At 32.2% G+C, this 17,807-nt stretch overlaps 4 protein-coding genes across 9 annotated transcripts in view; 2 read left to right on the forward strand and 2 right to left on the reverse strand.

The window, feature by feature from the left end:
* eIF2Balpha (eukaryotic translation initiation factor 2B subunit alpha) overlaps positions 1-4,798 on the forward strand; it is a 14,463-nt gene extending 9,665 nt beyond the window's left edge. The window contains exon 9 of one of the 2 annotated variants that reach the window (XM_018511252.1): positions 4,724-4,798. The gene's annotated coding sequence lies outside the window, so the exon portion shown is untranslated. Of the gene's footprint in view, positions 1-4,353; positions 4,424-4,723 lie in introns of those variants that run through there. The other variant, XM_018511253.1, reaches the window with a different exon arrangement.
* Positions 1-9,070, reverse strand: part of FER (tyrosine-protein kinase Fer) — a 9,616-nt gene extending 546 nt beyond the window's left edge. The window contains exons 1-16 of one of the 3 annotated variants that reach the window (XM_018511248.1): positions 8,849-9,070; positions 8,515-8,745; positions 7,581-7,754; positions 7,372-7,468; positions 5,706-5,901; positions 5,297-5,434; positions 5,005-5,214; positions 4,710-4,893; positions 3,548-3,718; positions 2,442-2,678; positions 2,128-2,304; positions 1,840-2,053; positions 1,546-1,698; positions 961-1,083; positions 760-882; positions 24-145 (exon numbers count right to left, since the gene is read on the reverse strand). In XM_018511248.1, coding sequence (XP_018366750.1) covers positions 24-145; positions 760-882; positions 961-1,083; positions 1,546-1,698; positions 1,840-2,053; positions 2,128-2,304; positions 2,442-2,678; positions 3,548-3,718; positions 4,710-4,893; positions 5,005-5,214; positions 5,297-5,434; positions 5,706-5,901; positions 7,372-7,468; positions 7,581-7,754; positions 8,515-8,727 — 2,532 coding nt within the window. In that variant the 5' untranslated portion in view covers positions 8,728-8,745; positions 8,849-9,070. Of the gene's footprint in view, positions 1-23; positions 146-759; positions 883-960; positions 1,084-1,545; positions 1,699-1,839; positions 2,054-2,127; positions 2,305-2,441; positions 2,679-3,547; positions 3,719-4,709; positions 4,894-5,004; positions 5,215-5,296; positions 5,435-5,705; positions 5,902-7,371; positions 7,469-7,580; positions 7,755-8,514 lie in introns of all 3 variants that reach the window. The other 2 variants (XM_018511247.1, XM_018511250.1) reach the window with 2 other exon arrangements.
* Positions 9,071-9,972: 902 nt separating this feature from the next.
* LOC108763519 (nurim homolog) lies at positions 9,973-11,453 on the reverse strand. 2 transcript variants are annotated; one of them, XM_018511219.1, is made up of 3 exons: positions 11,084-11,453; positions 10,384-10,864; positions 9,973-10,141 (listed from the first exon to the last, which is right to left on the reverse strand). In XM_018511219.1, the coding sequence occupies exons 1-3, from the start codon at positions 11,313-11,315 to the stop codon at positions 10,018-10,020; spliced, it is 837 nt and encodes a 278-aa protein (XP_018366721.1). In that variant the 5' UTR covers positions 11,316-11,453; the 3' UTR covers positions 9,973-10,017. The 2 variants fall into 2 exon arrangements, with proteins under 2 accessions (XP_018366721.1, XP_018366722.1); XM_018511220.1 differs by having other exon boundaries at positions 10,035-10,136.
* Positions 11,454-11,717: 264 nt separating this feature from the next.
* Positions 11,718-17,594, forward strand: Vps16A (vacuolar protein sorting 16). Of its 2 annotated transcripts, XM_018511200.1 has the most exons (16): positions 11,718-11,932; positions 12,216-12,402; positions 12,485-12,613; positions 13,114-13,258; positions 13,318-13,436; positions 13,534-13,709; positions 14,154-14,526; positions 14,600-14,727; positions 14,843-14,987; positions 15,069-15,203; positions 15,276-15,437; positions 15,504-15,653; positions 15,746-15,993; positions 16,078-16,174; positions 17,150-17,253; positions 17,340-17,594. In XM_018511200.1, the coding sequence occupies exons 1-16, from the start codon at positions 11,877-11,879 to the stop codon at positions 17,476-17,478; spliced, it is 2,493 nt and encodes an 830-aa protein (XP_018366702.1). In that variant the 5' UTR covers positions 11,718-11,876; the 3' UTR covers positions 17,479-17,594. The 2 variants fall into 2 exon arrangements, with proteins under 2 accessions (XP_018366702.1, XP_018366703.1); XM_018511201.1 differs by lacking the exons at positions 11,718-11,932; positions 12,216-12,402 and having other exon boundaries at positions 12,548-12,613; positions 13,118-13,258.
* Positions 17,595-17,807: the final 213 nt, after the last annotated feature.

Consider the following 17,807-nt stretch of genomic DNA (forward strand, 5'->3'; position numbering starts at 1 on the left):
CATTTGCCTTACAACCTCCTTAATGTCTCGACCACGGTGTATATTTGATCGAAATGTGGCCGTTTTTCTGGTTCGTAATCCCAGCATCGCAGCATTAATCGATAGATCTCTTCAGGCGTTCCATCCGGAGCTGGCATTCGATACCCTGATCAATGTGTGCATAAATTGGCAGAATATATTAATCGTAAAACAAATGTATATCCCACTTTAATTATCTCAAATTAGGAATGGGCTAAATGATTTTTTATTAACGGTTATAACAGTTACTATTACTTCAAAATAACCGACTATTTAAACAGTTATTGGTTATATAAATAGTTATTTTTTATAATATATATACCCTATATTCTAGTCGCTAGTTTCATTTTTTGGATTATTTCTCATTTTTAAGTCATTTAAGAAATCTATTTTGAAATATTTCATTATTTAAAATATTTGTGCAAACAAATAAATATAGTGTTAAATTTTATGCGCAAAAATTGATGTCAACTTAAATAATTCAAAAAATGTGACTACCAACTAGGATATAGGATATATTATAAAAAATAACCGTTTATATAACCGATAACTGTTAATAAATAATCTGTTATTTTGAAGTAATAGTAACTGTTATAACCATTAATGAAAAATAACCATTTAGCCCATCCCTAGTAATGAGTAAGGCCAATATTACATGCGTCCGTTTTTTGTCGTAACAATATATGTTGACTCATATTCTCCGTAGTTAACTTCGTCAATTTCTGTTATTCATTTTCTTACCTGCATCTATTTTCTCACGTGCCTGTGAATTGGACATGCCACTGTATGGATTACCGCCTTTGGAGAATATTTCCCATATCAAAATTCCGTAACTCCAAACATCACAAAGCGATGTATATTTACCTGAGACACGACGTAATGTATCAATGGTAACAGTAGAATGTTTAACATTAAATGATGTAACATAAACTTATGACTTACCAAAATTCAGAGCTTCTGGTGCGGTCCATTTAATTGGAATTTGTTTCATGCCATCTGAAACTATGTATTCTTCTTCTTCTCTTGACATTCCAAAGTCAGAAATTTTGACTATGCATTCATATCCTAAGGAAATAAAGTATACAACATTATATTTTATTCCATTATTATTATGTAATTCGTTCAAGTTCAAATTTAGTATTTTCCTCTATTCCTCCCCTTTTTAAAATTTATTAAAATTTATTTAGGGTCTCTTTCACCTCGGTTAAACTAATCAACGGTTACATGATTATCAATGTGAAAATCATAAACAGCAATTTCATCGCGTCGGATCCAGATATATAATTCATATATATGCACTTGTAATAAACTATGTTTAGTTCTCACGTTGGTAACCATGTAACGATCGGTTAGCTTAACCGAAGTTGGTGAAAAGTCGATATAACATTTCGTAAGAAAGAAGTGAGACCTCTGTTCTCCTTGCAGAGGATACTCACAGAATCCTTGGATCTGCTGAAATTCAAGATCCTGTGATTTACTCATGCGAGTTTATATGGGAAAAAGAAGAAGGTTGGTTGAGACCCTTACCTACAAGGCAGTTGCGAGCGGCTAAATCTCTATGGATGCAATATTTAGATTCCAAGTAACTCATACCAGCCGCAGCATCTTTACACATACGCAGTTGCTCCCGTTGTGTTATTGTACTAGCATTCTTCCGTAAATACGTGAGCAACGAACCACCTAGAATTAGTGATTAGCGTGTAGACTATCGTAGCGTATACATCGGTAGATTTTCAATCTCGTATTTTAATACGATAGCATGAGAGCTAGAGATGTTAATGTTATTAGCACAATGCAACGTAATAAGATTTGATGGCTTACCGGGCACCAGTTCCATCACGATCATGATCGGTTGCTTTTGAACGCAGATACCGATGAGTTTAACTATGTTCGGGTGATCATATTGTTTCAATATTCTCCCTTCTTGTAGAAACTTACGTTTTTGTTCGTCCGGTAACGTTACCTTGCATGTCTTCACAGCCACCTCAGTCTTACAAGTTTTCAGTTGCGCCTTGTAAACGTCTCCAAAATTTCCCTACGATCACATCGTCGACATCATATATATAGCGGTATATAAACATACAGGAAAGCTATTGTCAGCCTACTCACTCGACCTATTTTCTCCAAAAGAATGACATCATCGTTATTAAGCTCCCACCGCTCACGTAAAATTGGCGTCTTAAGAATAGCACCAGATCGACTGGTCACTGGCAAGCCAGACAGCCATTGATGCCTGATTAATTCTTGAATGGATGGAAATGCGGGTCCTTCGAATCTGTAATGTCCCTGCCATAACGTACATTAATATAATCCGTTCCTTTGAATAATAATAATTTTGAGCTATTAGAATTGAACTTACTAATTTTAATATATATATTATACAAAACAAATATATTAGTATACTCTATTAAATTTATTCTTACTTCTTGTGTAAGTTGTACGATAAAATGCTTGTGCCCATCCCAACAAACAGATAAGACTATTTGACACTCATCGTTTCTCATTGTTTCGCGTACTAAAAAATCCCCTTCATTGACGAGTAATCTTACAACTTCTTCTCTCGGTAATACCCCATGAAACCATTCTTCCTCCATAAGAGGACCGCCATTTCCGTTACTTTTTTGATTATTAGTTAAATGCGAGATTCCACGTAATGGTACCTAAAAATATGTTCTTTTGAAAGTTATTTCTTTTTTTTCTTTGTTTCCGTTTTTTTTGCAAGCAACTAAAAAAATGACAATTTTGAGTTGCATCGTTGTTACAACAAATAAGCAATATATTGGGAACAAATTAATATTTGGCAATTTCAATCACTGCCACATACAGAGTGCTTCAGAAACAGATGGTTAAACTTTGTATCGTATTCTACTCTCCTTAAACATAAAAAAAAATATTATATAAATATAAATTCGGAAATTTCCTCTTTTCGAGATATAACGCTCTTAGTTTATCTCGAAATTTTACGTAGTAAGTATCATCCGATAATTACGAGAAAGAGTAAAATACGATACCAAGGTTTAGCCACTTATTTCTGAAATACTTTGTATATATGCCTTGTATAAATAATAACATATCATTAGCTTATGCTTTGTATTTCTGTACAAATGTATGAATATCAATGTAAAAATGTTTATTCTCATGCGTGAAATTTTCATGCTTAGCATGGATAACAACATAATTCAGCATTAATAAAATATATTCTAGATGAAATGCTCATTATTCATGCAACATTTTCTAATTATGATAAATCATGTAAACCATAATTCTGTACATAAAATATGGTAGCAAGACGAAGTTGTTTGCGAACCTTGCACTAATTTTTGTAATAAAAAAAATATCAGTATGGAAAACTAGATACTGCTTACGTCTGCATGGCAGTATAAGGATAAAAGAATTTATTACAATACAAAAGCCGGGGCAAATGTGTTGTATGTGAGTTTTACGTAATAACGCAAGATATATCAAACATCTTATCGAGCGCAGAAAATACACGAGCACTCGGATATCACACGAATAAAGTAACACATACAACTGGGGGGCTATTTTTATCTGCTTTAGCTGTAAGCCCTTCACTATTTGCCCTAATCAATCCGTTTTTCGAGTCGTTAATTGCCGGCAAGGATTTAAAGGGTGATTTTAATATTGTCATGAATCGCTGATTTCTCCTTAGTGTGAACAGACCGTTGTCGACTGTATTTCTCTGTAAAGGGCCAGATCTAACTAACTTATAATTCCAAGCAACTTAGTATTAAATGAAAGAGTAATCAACATAAAATTTTTATACATTATTGTTATAGTTACAAAGTAATTTTCTAAAATCTATTCTAGAAACATCCTTTATAAAAATCTTTTTTTGAAAACATTCTTAAGAAAGCATAGGACTTTTTCGCCTTCAAAAAGTATGCCTTTTTCATGTTTTTTTTTTCTGGAAAAGATATTGTATAAGTTACAAGGATCAAATTTATATAAATGAAAGTACATATTTTTGACTATTAATCACAATTTTTTATTTTATGTTCATTGAAAAGTACCCCCCTTCTTCCTAGGTCTTGCACGGCATGCAGCATTTCACGATACCAGAAATATTTGACGTGATTCATCTGAAACAAAAAATTCAAAGAGTCTATTAAATATACTTAAAGTACATAAAAAATTGTAATCCCTATCGGATGCGATTTTCCAATTTTTTATTTTTAATAAAATGGCGGACTTTCAAACTTAAAGAATCGATTTTCGATTTCAACTTCCTGGAAAAAAATAAAGAAATCGAAAAAAGCATCCAATAGGGACAATTTTTAATATACTTTAAGACTCTTTTTGAATTTTTTGTTTCAGATGAACCAGATTGGAGATATTTCTGGTACCGTGAAATACTGCATGCCGTGCAAGGCCTAGGAAGAAAGACAGTATTTTTCAATGTGTTGAAACATAAAATAAAAATTGTTATTAGTAATCAAAAGTATGTACTTTCATTTTCACAAAAATTCGATCCTTGTAGCTTATACATATATCTCTCTTGGAAAAAAAATCATAAAAAAGGCATTTTTTTTTAAGCAAAAAAAGAACTTCTTTATGCCCCTTTAATATCAAGGATTACAGGAATTTAATATTAAATCTATTATAATTAAGAAAATGTTTAGTTTTTCTTTGTTAGCAAAAAAGGAAAAAATTACTTTTCAGATTGTACTTACTTTATTAATTGCAGGTGAATCAGTGAAAGAACTTTCCATAGAAAGATCACAACCCGAAGGTAACTCTTCACAGCCTAATTCATTGAGAGCGCCTCTAATGACATCCACTTGTCTTTGTAATTTTTTCTCCTGGCAACGTAATCTCAGTTCTTCTCTTTCACGAGAATAGTCCAAGACTGAAATCCTAATGGTGCAGGATACATACAATGTTTGAAAGTTTATTCATCAGCAAATATCGAATTTGGTTATAACATTAGCATTGATGTACTATATATCAGTGGTAAAAAATTTATACCTAGAATCGCTATTATTTTCTTGCGGGAACTGCGAGCTCTGTCGATTTTGTTGCGTAGTTTTGAGAGAACCTTCAAGTTCCGTGAGGCGACTTCTCAACCAATCTATTGTCAAATTGTCGACAGTTAGTTTATTTGGCAATAATTTCCCTGACGTATCATCCACAAGGTTCTCATCAAATGTAAATGTAATTGGAGATGCTGGTCTAGTTCTACATTAACATTACAATTTGAAATATTTGTATTAAAATATATTTTTTAAGTATAGAAATAATTATAATGTTACATATGTACTTATGCTTTCCAATGAAATCTCTATACTCCTCGATAGGCTTAATACTATCGACTGCCTTCAGCACTTTTATATGAATCTCTAAGAATTTCTCTGTTGTAAAATCTGTATACTTTACAATATCCTGAAGTATTCCTTTCCTAGAAGAAATGAATTATAAATATTTTGTACATGTAAAAAATAATAACTATATTAATTTTTATAATAAAGTTTTTACCTTTCCCATTTCTAGTTGCATGCAAATAGAAAAATCAAGATGAAATATTAAGATTTTGTTCAAGGATAAAAAATGATTTTAAAAAGTTAGAACTTTGTCAAGAATGTACTATTTAGATACCATATATAAGGCTATTTATACGCGCGTAGCTTAGTGCCGAGACACTACCAGTGTCTCCAAATAACAAAACTCACCATGAAGTTATGAATTCTTGGTGAATAGCCTGTTGCCGATGGAGCAAACTTGGCAAATAACAGGTTCTTAAATCGTGTTCACATTCTGTCACAGCACCTAGTAGTAGTACATATTCGTTGTGTGTTAAATGAAGCTTTCTGCATGCCTTCTGATACTTTTCTCTTACTTCGTCTAATTTGCGGCCTCCTCTACCAGCTAAAGAAATTGCATTATTCTGTACCACTTTCTTATTGCACAAATACAATAGATTTGATATGATACAAAATGATTTCTATTTAGTTGTTTAGAAAGTTCTGCGGTATTTTGTTAGCTCAAAATTGTATATACAATATCTTTATCAAAATGAACAAAATTTAAATTTAACAAAGGGTTTTAAAGGTTGAAATCTCTACTTTCGAAAGGTTACTATAATTTTTTAGTTTATTGAATTTGGTATTTTTCATATATAGAAAACTACTAAATAGAAAACTAGTTGAAAAAGAAGGAAATTTTTCTTCTTTGTAAGTGTCATACGTCAAAAAAAATTTGCGAAAATTTTCGACTTTTATCGTGAAAACTTGAAGTTTTCTCTACAAAATCATTTTTTTTAAATGTTTCCATAATTTTTTGTTCTTGAGTTATTTACAAGTTAAATAAAAAGGAGCATTCTTTGATTGCTCCTAACTTCCACTGATTCACCTGCTATTAAAAATATGACATTACTTTCCTCCTAACCACTGCGCAATAATATTAGGTATGGGAATAAGTTTCCGCCCATTAGAGAGATGTCGTTAGTAGCACTGCTTGTGTGTTTGATAAAACGGCAATACATGTATTTGAAAGGTGTGTGTTCAAGCTTTTGAGCCCAGTAGTTGATATTCGTTCGAAGCGATTTGGTTGAACTAAGCTTTGAAACAAAAACAATAGGAATGGGACAATAGGCACGATAAGCTGATTCTGCTATGTGACAATGCTATGTCACACGTTGCAAAACCGGTCAAGAAATACTTGGAAGAAGTAAAGTGGGAAATTCTGGCCCACCCGCTGTATTCACCGGATATTACTCCTTCAGATTTCCATTAGTTCCGGTCCATGCTGTCAGCCCTTCCTGAAGAGCGATTCAATTCTTATGAAGATATCAAAAAATGGCTTGATAAATGGATCGCTTCAAAAGAACCAGATTTCTTCCTTCGAGGAATCTGTTTATTACCTGAAAGGTGGGGGAAAGTTGTCGCTTCTGATGGAGCATACTTTGAATGAACTTACTTTGTATTGTTTTGTTTAAATAAATACATCTTTTTCATTTAAAAAGGGCGGAAACTTATTCCCATACCCAATACAAAGACTATAATGTCACATTTTTAGCTCAAATTTATATAGATTTTACATTTAAAAAATCAGCAGTTATACTGTTCGATAAAGCAGAATTTCAGCCTTAAGAATCAGATTTTTTTAATTGTGATGATTTTTAACAGTTACGAACAATCAAAATTAGAATGCTTTTTTATTTAACCTACATGTAACTCGGTAACAAAATTTGTAGGGACATTAAAAAAAAATAATTTTTGGGGAAAATTTTTCATGTCAAATAGTTGAAAATTTCTCAACAAATATATTCTGTATATAATTTTGAGCTAATAAATATTGTAGAACTTTCTGAACCATCTAATACATAAAAGCACTTACACTTAACATAATATTCTTCAAATCGTGACCTCATTAATTTATACATCTCTAAATTCTTCTGATACTCCATTTTCTTCCTAGTTACATCATCCGTTAGCTTCAAATGAGTAAATAAAAGAAAATTTAAATAATAATCAGAGTTTATCTAATTTGTTTACTATTTGCTATATTACACTTTGACGTTGTATCACAACATATATCTTGCTTACCTGCTGAAACTGATTATTCAGCCAATTCTGTTCCTCTTGGTAGAGCTTTCTAGCTCTTCTTCTTTCCGAGTATAATGTACTTAACTGATCTACAACAATATTTTCAATAGAATCTGCTTGCTGCTTGATCAATTTTGCCGTTTGATCAATAGAGTCCATTATATCTCTCCAACTCTGCAAAAGTATGTACTTATATATATATCTACTTTAAGCAAAATGTTTATATTAGGCCTGTTCTTTTTGGTTTTGCACCAGTTCATCTTTCTTCTTCTTCTTTCCTCCTGGAGAGAAAATGAAGATGAACTAATACAAAACTTCAGCCAAAAAGAACAGGTCTATTATCTCAGCAATTTGCCAACAAATATGACAGATTAACATCAACAACAAATATATTAAGCATTCTAGCAGAATCTGTATATAATATAATTTTACAGCAAATTGTTAATGAAAACCAATTTATTACTTCGTAATCATGTAAACAGTCATATGAAATATTCCAGTTTCAATAATCAATCATATTCGGTTAACAAATTTTGTAACATTTCCATTATGGGCCTTCTACAATAAGCCACAAGTCAGAACGTCAGAAATCTTAACCAGTCTTAACCAAGTCATTCAAGTTGGCTATTGGCCAATTTCATCAATTATGACTTAAGATCGCTTAGAACTTCTGTCTTGTAACTTATTGTAAAAGGCTCATTAGTATTCTGTCAAGAATTTCAGTAGCAAGAACTCGACAAAATTATCTGTTCAACACAAATAAGTGAAGATCATATTCAAAGTAGATTTTTTTTTATGGATCTTACAATTTCTAATTGAAGCAAACTGTGTGCTGATTATTTGTTAGTCTTGTACAACAGAGTTCTGAACTAACAGACAATTTAATAATATGAACAGATTATCTGTGTTCAACAGATTTGGCTGATTCAACTACCTGTGCTATAAGACTGCCAACGAGATCCTCGTTGCGCTCGATCTTCTTTCCTTGAATGGTGAGAGAGGAAATGGTAGAGGCATACTCTCGGTCGGATTTGACCTTTGACGTGAGGCACCTTCGCATCGTCTCTAGCAGCTTGATCTCGGCATCCTGACGGGTTAGAAGCGCCTCATGCGACGCCTGACCCTGCAGACTCGTGGAGAAACCCATCCCTCGGCGAATCGCAAACTATCACAGCAATGTAGTGATGCTGATGATCAACGGTGACTCATTTTAACTTTGCTTCGTTAAAATGGGATGTCTGAACGTGACATCGATGAATATTCCTAACTTTTAATTTAGATAGGCTTGGCGCGTTGAACGGCGACGTGTCCGATATTGTTACATGATCAGCACCGCCAACGATAAGGATAATAACGACGACGAGCCGTTACTCCGGCGCGTCCCCGCGCAACTCTGAGATCAACATTTATATTTATACCCGTCTTCCAAAAGCTGTAGAAAAATTTTACTTTTACCAGCAAAATACCGCCATTGGGTAAGTCGCACGATGATGTCGATCAAGGTATGGGCTGCGTTCAGCTGGTTTAGCAGAGAAAACTAATCAGTTAAGGTGCGTTCACACTTTGACGTAAAAGCGGAAAGCGGAAAAGCAGCAGCCGATCAGAATTCTAGCTAGTAGATTCTACAATTTCGGTTTTTTGTACTACTTAAGGTATATCCACACAACTTGTATAGCCGCATAAAGAAAAATATTCAATCACATTTTACGTGTGTCTTTATAGGAGAAATGCGATTGGATAATTTTCTTTATACATACGTTAATGCGGCTAGGCAAGTTTGTGTGGATATACCCTTACTACCAGTGCGAGTTCTGATTGGCCACTACTTTTCCACTTTCTGCTTTTCCGCTTTTACGTCTGGTCGGTTACCGGACAAAATCCATAAAAAATGGCGGACGAATGTTGGCATTTCTAGAAAATCCCTAGGATCCATAAATTTATTTCTGTAAATTGTTAATTCTGTTGCACGTTAGAGTATATGCAAAGATGCAGCATCGTGCAGCGCTCAATACAAATGTTACAAAATTTGATTGACAGTTGTTTATCCATGCTAATGCATGTTAACTGTGAGGAGGCTAAACTCAACAATATATTTCCCGAAAAATAACGAAAAATTAACAATTCATTACTTTTTTCAAGTAATGGTATCGATAACGCATTACTTTTTAAAATGTCTAACTAATAATAGTAACAAGTGTACTCGAGTGTACGATGAGTGTACAGTACTTTTAACAAAAAGTAACTGTATAGTAACACATTATTTTTTAAGGTAACATTCTCAACTCTGATTATATATAATATATACAATATATATTTATAAATTTATATTAATTTGTTATATAAATATGTTATATATAATATGATATGAAATTAATGTAAATTAGGAGAGAGAGATGTTAAAGCATGAAAAATTGAGATGAAAAAAATGTAAGTATAATTAAGATAATTCTCTTTGTTTCTGTCTGAAATATCTAATGTGATAATTATAGTCTTCGGAATCTATTGTCCATAATAATGCCATGTACATTGTCAATATGGTACCCAATAATACTCGATCTGCACTGTAAAAAATCATATTTATCAAAGTTATTTTACCTTTTTTTATTTATTTTTCTATACTTGTTTTACACAATGCAGAATTTACTTAAAATAATAAATTTTCTTTTAATCTGTAAATATTGGCACAAAATGTATTCTATAAAGTCACTCAAAATTATTTAGCATGGATTATATATAAATTAATATTACTTAATTTAAAAGAAGCAGATGCAAAAAAATTAAATTTAACTTCATGAAATTTTACCTCATGACAGGATAAATCCACAAAATAATAACAAATCCAGTAAAACTAGGATGCCTCATATGTCTCATATATCTGCAAAGCTCTCTAGATTTTGTATTCAGTGGACTATTCTTTTTAGATACTTTGTACCATACTTGCTTGAGCCCGCAGAGCTCAGCAATGTCCATCATAATGCATCCACTGTAAATAATACTCCAAGCAAATACATGGAGGCTAGAAAATATCATCCAGATTGTCTTGTTGGAAGTTTCAAACTTCCAGATTGTTACAGCTGGAGTCTGCTGCCATTTATTAATTAAGAAGTGAAGACATGCCGAACTAAAAGCATTGTAAATACTCCTGCTAAGATATTCAATGTTTAGTCTACAGAAGGTAAGTTTAGTGAACTCATTGGTCATAATAGAGTGTTGAAAGATAAATGTTGTAATGAGTAACATATCTGTTAGAAGAGACCATAAAGTAGATTTGTCTGCATTGCCATCTGAAAACAATCGAGGTGTTTATACATATGCAAATTTAATCTTATCAAAATTATTATAAACATCATTTATAACTCAAAAAATATAGATATGTACATATGCAAAAAATATAAGAATAAAAATATTTCTGTATCTTCTTTCTTTTTTATTCTTAGTCTTGTAACAGTAATATATCACTAATAGGAAATCACTCAGTTTAGAATCATCTAACAAAAACATACCTAATACTGTGTGTAAATTTTCATTATCTCCATGACTTGATAAGAAATAAGTTAGTCTGCACAAAATATAGCAAGTATATACAAAACTGGAGGCACCCACGATTACATTTAGTGTGTTCAAGATCATTTTTGAGAGATAATTAAATGACATAAATGAGTTGGCTTGCGTACAGACTATGTTATGAAAAGTACTTCGTTGTAATGTTTTGTTATGTAAAAGAGTATGTTTCATAAACGTGACATTCGTTTATAAATAAATAAATAACACTATTTTTAATGATTTTGTGTGTATAGTCATATACAACTAAAGCGAAACCCTAATCTAAGACTGACTGAGAGAACATGATAGAGATGCCATGGATGCCATTTCAGGAACGGTTTACAACATTTTTATAAAGAGCACTACATGGCCAATACAGCAGAGAGAAATTTGATGAGGGCCTTTTGGCTCTGCACACTTTACGCTTGCCAACTAATCAAAGTCCCTTTCTCCGTGAAATAAGAGGAAAGGAAAAGTTCTGATTGGTTGATTCTCTTATGGCTAATAGCGTCTCCCTGAACGCACCTATGTGTATCAGTTCAGAAAGTGCAGAGCAATAGAAAACAGACCTATAATATTACCTAACCTAATCCGTTGTGAGATGTGTGACAGATCGGTGTAAATAAGAACGTATCGAATATTTAGTCTTCACTAATTTGATGCGTATACTGACCGATTTAATGGTACGGATAAAAGGAATCTATATGGTAATTTATATCATCATCTGACGTCTTGCATTAATAGCATTGAAAAATGTCGGCGATGCTAACTGCCGATTGGTTTCCTCTGGGACGAGACGTATACTTTCGGTAAATATACTCTAAGAAATTTATATACATACTTTTCGATACAAATACAACGTATTTACACGATTAAGTTTTATATTTTTGACAAACAATCTGACACCGCTTGATGCATTGGTTGCATTCAGCAGAGAAAGCAGCTTTACAACTTATACAAATGTATAAATTATATATTCTATATCAAAATTATAAACCATCATATTAAAGAATTTTACAATACTTGCAAAGCTGCTTGCTCTGATGAATGCAGCTACTGTTATTAACAGCATGTTATTGATTTTTATTTCAGCAAATTTGAATTATATCCAATATCCTTCCAACATGAGATTTCCAACAACAACTTGATAGTAGCGGCACCATACGGAGGCTCCATTGCTGTAACAAGAAATCCTAAGAAACTTGTCAAGATCCAAGGGGCCAGCAAACCTTTAATATTGCTGTATACGTCATCAGGAAAATTGACAGCCAAGTTGCAAGTGAGATCTCTTTGATTTGGAGACTTTGCGACTTTACTTATTTTTACCTTTGTTTCTTATCCTTTGCTTAATTATCTATTAGTGGAGCAGTGGACAACTGATATCGTTTGACTGGTCTCAACAAGAAGAATTGCTGTGTGTGCAAGATGATGGCATGGTTCTCATATATGACATGTTTGGAACTTATCAACATACCTTTAGCATGGGAAATGTAAGCTGACTGAGATGTAAATCTTTATCTCGTATGGTTTTGTTTTATATTTTAATCACGGATATCCATTTTGACAACTTGATTTATCTATGACATAGCGTTATATTGTTTTATTTATATTTTATTTATGTTTTATTTTTAATTATCTGACCCTAAATGACCTCTTATTGATCTTATAATTTTTGTTTTTCCTGAATTTATTTTATTTAATACACTTTTTATTTTCTGTCTGTCTTTATTTGTTTTCATGTATTTTTATTTTTATTTCTATTATATGATTTCTTACCAGATGATATAATCCTTTGCTCAATTGGCCAATGAAGACTTAGTATAGTCAAAACATACCATATCATTGTTCTCTTATAAGAATTAAAACATTACATTTATAACGACATGCTTATGCTTGACTCTCATTTTATATTCTCTTCTATTGTTTGCAAGAATCAAGCTTTAAGTTTATTACATTAATCTTTAACTATGAACACATTCTTCTTTTCAAGGCAGCCAAGGATACTAAAGTTGTTGATGCAAAATTCTTTATGACATCTAACAGTACTGGGATAGCTGTTTTAACGTCCACCAATCGTATATTTCTAGTAAACAACGTGTCTGAGCCTAAAGTCCGGCAAATCACTGATATACCAAGTAAATATAATATATTTATATGTTCATTGAATTTTTATCATCACAATTGTTACTTCTAGGGTATAGTCCTATTGATTGCTGGTACATGGTACATTGCGAAAGAGAGACACAAGTGATTTTGTCAAATAGAGAAGGAATATTTGTAATTCATCAGTCTCATCAGAATACTTTTTCATTTGTAAGCATAATGTTGTATAATTCACAACGTTATTGTAATTTACTTGATATGAATTATGCATTTAAAAATATCTAATTCAGGCTAATTTGTTTCTTAGAACAATTTGTTCAACAATAAGATCAATAGTGTAACAGCAATAGCTGCGTCTAGCAACAATCGACATATTGTGCTTTACTCTGATACTGGACACTTGTATATCGGTTCAATAGACTTCAGAGAGAAATATTGTGAATGCTATACAAATATGAAGGAACCTCTAACGAATATAGCTTGGTCAGTAAAGATAATTATTTAAATTCTTTAAGTTTAATAAACTATAAGGAACAATGAAATGGACTGAGTTTTGTTTTCACAGTAAGTAATTTTTTTGTTTTTAAGCTGCTGAATTTGATTCTAACATTAAAAAAAATTTTAATTTGTCGGAGATTAAAATAAACATATGAAACTATAAATATCTAGTACCCTAAATTATTATTATTGAACTTAGGAACGTATCAATTCATTTTTCTACCACTAAAACATAATAATATTTCATCTTTAGTAGTTCATGTTTTGCTTCATGAAAAAGGTGAAAAAGTGTTAATATTTAAAAACAGGCATTATAAGAACAATTTTTAATCTTAACCACTTTTATTTGTTACTGCGGATCAAAATCAATCCATTTTAGTCATTGTCTTTTTAAAGGACGATATATTAGAATTTGACAAATATTTGCAGGTGTGGCACAGAAGCTGTGGTGTGCAGCTGGAACAGTACGATAATGGTAGTGGGACGTATGGCTGATACAATAGTATACAATTATGATGGTCCAGTACACTTAGTTACGGAAATCGACGGAGTACGCGTGCTGTCGAGCAGTTCCCATGAAATGATTCAGAAAGTACCAAACGTTGTGCAAAGAATATTTAGAATTAACTCGACGGATCCTGCATCCTATCTCTTAGAAGCCTCTAAGCAATTTCAAAAGAAGAGCCACAAGGCCGATAGTTATATAGATTTAGTGAAAGATAAACTGGATTCGGCAATAAAGGCATGCATCGACGGTGCGAGTCACGAATTCGATTTTGAAACACAAAAAATTCTGATGAGGGTAAGTCGGATGTTGAGAGAAGAACGTACGTTTGTTGAGATCAAATTGTTTAATATTGTCAAGTTTTTATTAGGCTGCCAAATTTGGAAAAGGATTTAGCAAAACGATAGATTCGGAATATTATGTTCAAATGTGTAGGACTTTAAGAGTCTTGAATGCAGTGAGGCATCCTGCTGTGGGCATTCCGTTAACATATGCGCAGTATCCTTTTTGTATTCAGTTGATACATATTGTGCAGGATCTTATACATTCTTCATATTTTCTTTTTATAATTATTGCAATTAAATATTTCTATAGAAATCCTTAATGATACTAGATTTAATATTCTCACGAATCAAGTGTTACTAGACCGACTGGTAGCACGAAGACATTATTATTTAAGCATACAAATAGCACGTCACTTGCAATTACCCGAGATTGACGGGGAAAGTAGAATATTAGCACATTGGGCTTGTTACAAAGTAAGATAAATAATACGTGAAGTGGTGAAATTTTACGTGCGAATTGGACTAACAAATATATTTTCTTTTTCTACTGTATAGGTGAAACAAACGCAGTTAGATAAGGAACAAATAGCAGAAGAAATTGCTGATAAATTAGGATATGCACCTGGTGTTTCGTATAGCGAAATTGCGAAAAGAGCGGCGGATTGCGGACGAAAACAATTGGCGATTAAAGTAAATAAATATATTATACATCATATACTTTACTGCAGAGAAGAACTATTTATACTATTAGCGCTTTTTCAGTTAATTGACTACGAACCGCGAGCGCATCAACAAGTACCTTTATTATTGACACTTGGCGAGGAACGTGCTGCTCTACATAAAGCCGTAGAAAGCGGTAATACGGATCTAGTCTATACTGTCATTCTTCATCTCAGAGAAAACATGACACTTGGCGACTTTCAAGTAAGCAGTAATATTTTGTTTCAAGCATAGATAATTATATGTTTTTATAATTGATCTTTAATGCAGATGTCTATAATGCATTGTCCTCTAGCAATGGCATTATATGTTAAATATTGTCAGAGCCATAATAGAGAGACATTGCGTGATATTTATAATCAATACGACGATTTTCATTCGCAAGCGGTGTGGTTTATCACCGAGAGTTATCAACGAAAAGTTAGTACTCACTCTTTATGCATTTATATAATTGAAAACTTTTTTGTAATATCAAGTCAAGAAAATAAAGTACTTATGCTGCACATTTTTAGAATACGATGTCGAGAGACGCATTACTGCAATCGGCTCAGGAAAATTTTAGATTGGCTCGTAATGATACTAATGCGTCGTTAACAGAAGAACAGATAAAATTATTGAAGTATCAGAGATCTTTAGAGGATACGTTACACGAATCGATCGTGGGAAAGCCTTTGCATGATACCGTGAGAATATTATTATTGCGTAACGAGTTGAAATTGGCAGATAAGTTACGATCGGAGTATAAAATACCAGATCGGAGGTAATTTATACTAATTTTTTTTTTATAAAACTTTTACACTTAGTGAACTGTATATTATCTTATATAAATGATATTTTAATACAGATATTGGTGGCTAAGAATACAGTGTTTAGCAGAACAAGGTTTATGGAATGATTTGGAAAAGTTCTCTAAAAGTAAAAAGTCTCCTATTGGCTATGAGGTAACGATAAATAACACAATACATTGTTTTTGCACATATGCCGGCGGTATTGTAACTTTCAAGTCTTATAACTCGAAAAGTACTTATTAAAAAGAGGCTTTATTATAGTATTTTGAAAAGCTCTTGACACCAGCTATTAGATTCTGAAATAAAAAAGTGTTTCATTAAAAAAAAAAAAGATTCGCCATCCAAGGTCAATTTGATAAGATCAGTAAATAGATAATTTTAAATCCTACAACTTTTATATGAAACACTTTTCTCAGTAATGCTGACTTCAAGATATTTAAGAGGTCCGTGACTTTTTGTATACCCCCCCCCCCCCATTTGTTTTTGTGCTTCGTTTCGGAGGAAATCACAAAAAAAGACAAAATTTCGGAATATTGTTTTCATATATGACTTCAACGATAATGCTTCAGAGGCAGTGCGAAAGTATTTCCAGTTTGCACCGATTTCTAGACAGAAGAGTGTTGGATTAGTGAGTCATTACATTGACTAGATTAGTGTTTGGTTGCAACGCCGTCCGCACAAGATACAATGCGTACATTGCTGCAAAAGGCTAACATTTTAAACAATATCTGAATTAAGTAAATGACAGCATGAATAAATCAGTGTGAATGAATAATAAATAAATAAATAAATATGAAAATGAAAACCACGCTTTGTCTTTTGTTTTGGTGATATTCTTCAAAACGAAACAAAAACGAGTACATCTCTAAAGGATTTTTTTTCTTGCAATCATCGATCCTCTACACGCTCCCAAAGTTTGGCTATTTAAATGCGCGCGCGCGTGCAAAAAAAACGGATCACTAAATTTTAACACAATTATTTTTCGCTGAATTACCGCTATTGAAAAATATTAGAAATTTGTGCTAAAATTTTTGTGCCCGTTTTTTTGCGGGTGAGTATATAACTATATATGCATCTATTTGTTCATCAATGCGGTGAAATAATGTTTCAATAATTTCCATGTTTAAGCCGTTTATAGATGAATGCCTGAAGTATAATGAAAAATTAGAAGCAAGGAAATATTTAGCCAAAGTTAAAGATGATCTCAAAGTGAAGTATTTAGTCAAGTTAAAGTAAGTACTTAAAAGAAATGTATTTTTTTTTAAAAGATAAATAAGATTTACATATAACAATATGACTATCTGCTATAATTCTGCAGTTTGCTTAGCGAAGCGGCACAAACAGCATACGAACAAAAAGACGCTTCCGCTCTCACATTTGTGCTGGCACAATGCGGATCATCAGACAGACAATTCGTAGATAAAATCAATATGTTATTAGCTAGTCTTAAAAATTAAGGTTTTTTTATTTGTTTTATAAGAGATAAAGGCATTTATATACAATTCACAGATAATATAAAACCTAATATCTGAAACGAATGGATATCTTAAAAATAATTCTACAGATCATAGAATGTTCAAGTTATAGCTCATATAGATCCACTATATAAATTAAATATCTATTTTAAGAAATATATATCTCGCTAAGCAATAAAAAAATGTAAATCTGTTCAGACATTTTGTTTGCTATGTAATCTGTACAAAAATATAAATGTATATCTGCTGTACTAAATAACATTTGTAAATGAATTCTGTACATTCATATTGCTTTACAATGCTGATATATA

Source organism: Trachymyrmex cornetzi, unplaced genomic scaffold (assembly GCF_001594075.2).
Source record: "Trachymyrmex cornetzi isolate Tcor2-1 unplaced genomic scaffold, Tcor1.1 scaffold363, whole genome shotgun sequence".
Classification (NCBI taxonomy): Eukaryota; Metazoa; Arthropoda; class Insecta; order Hymenoptera; family Formicidae; genus Trachymyrmex; species Trachymyrmex cornetzi.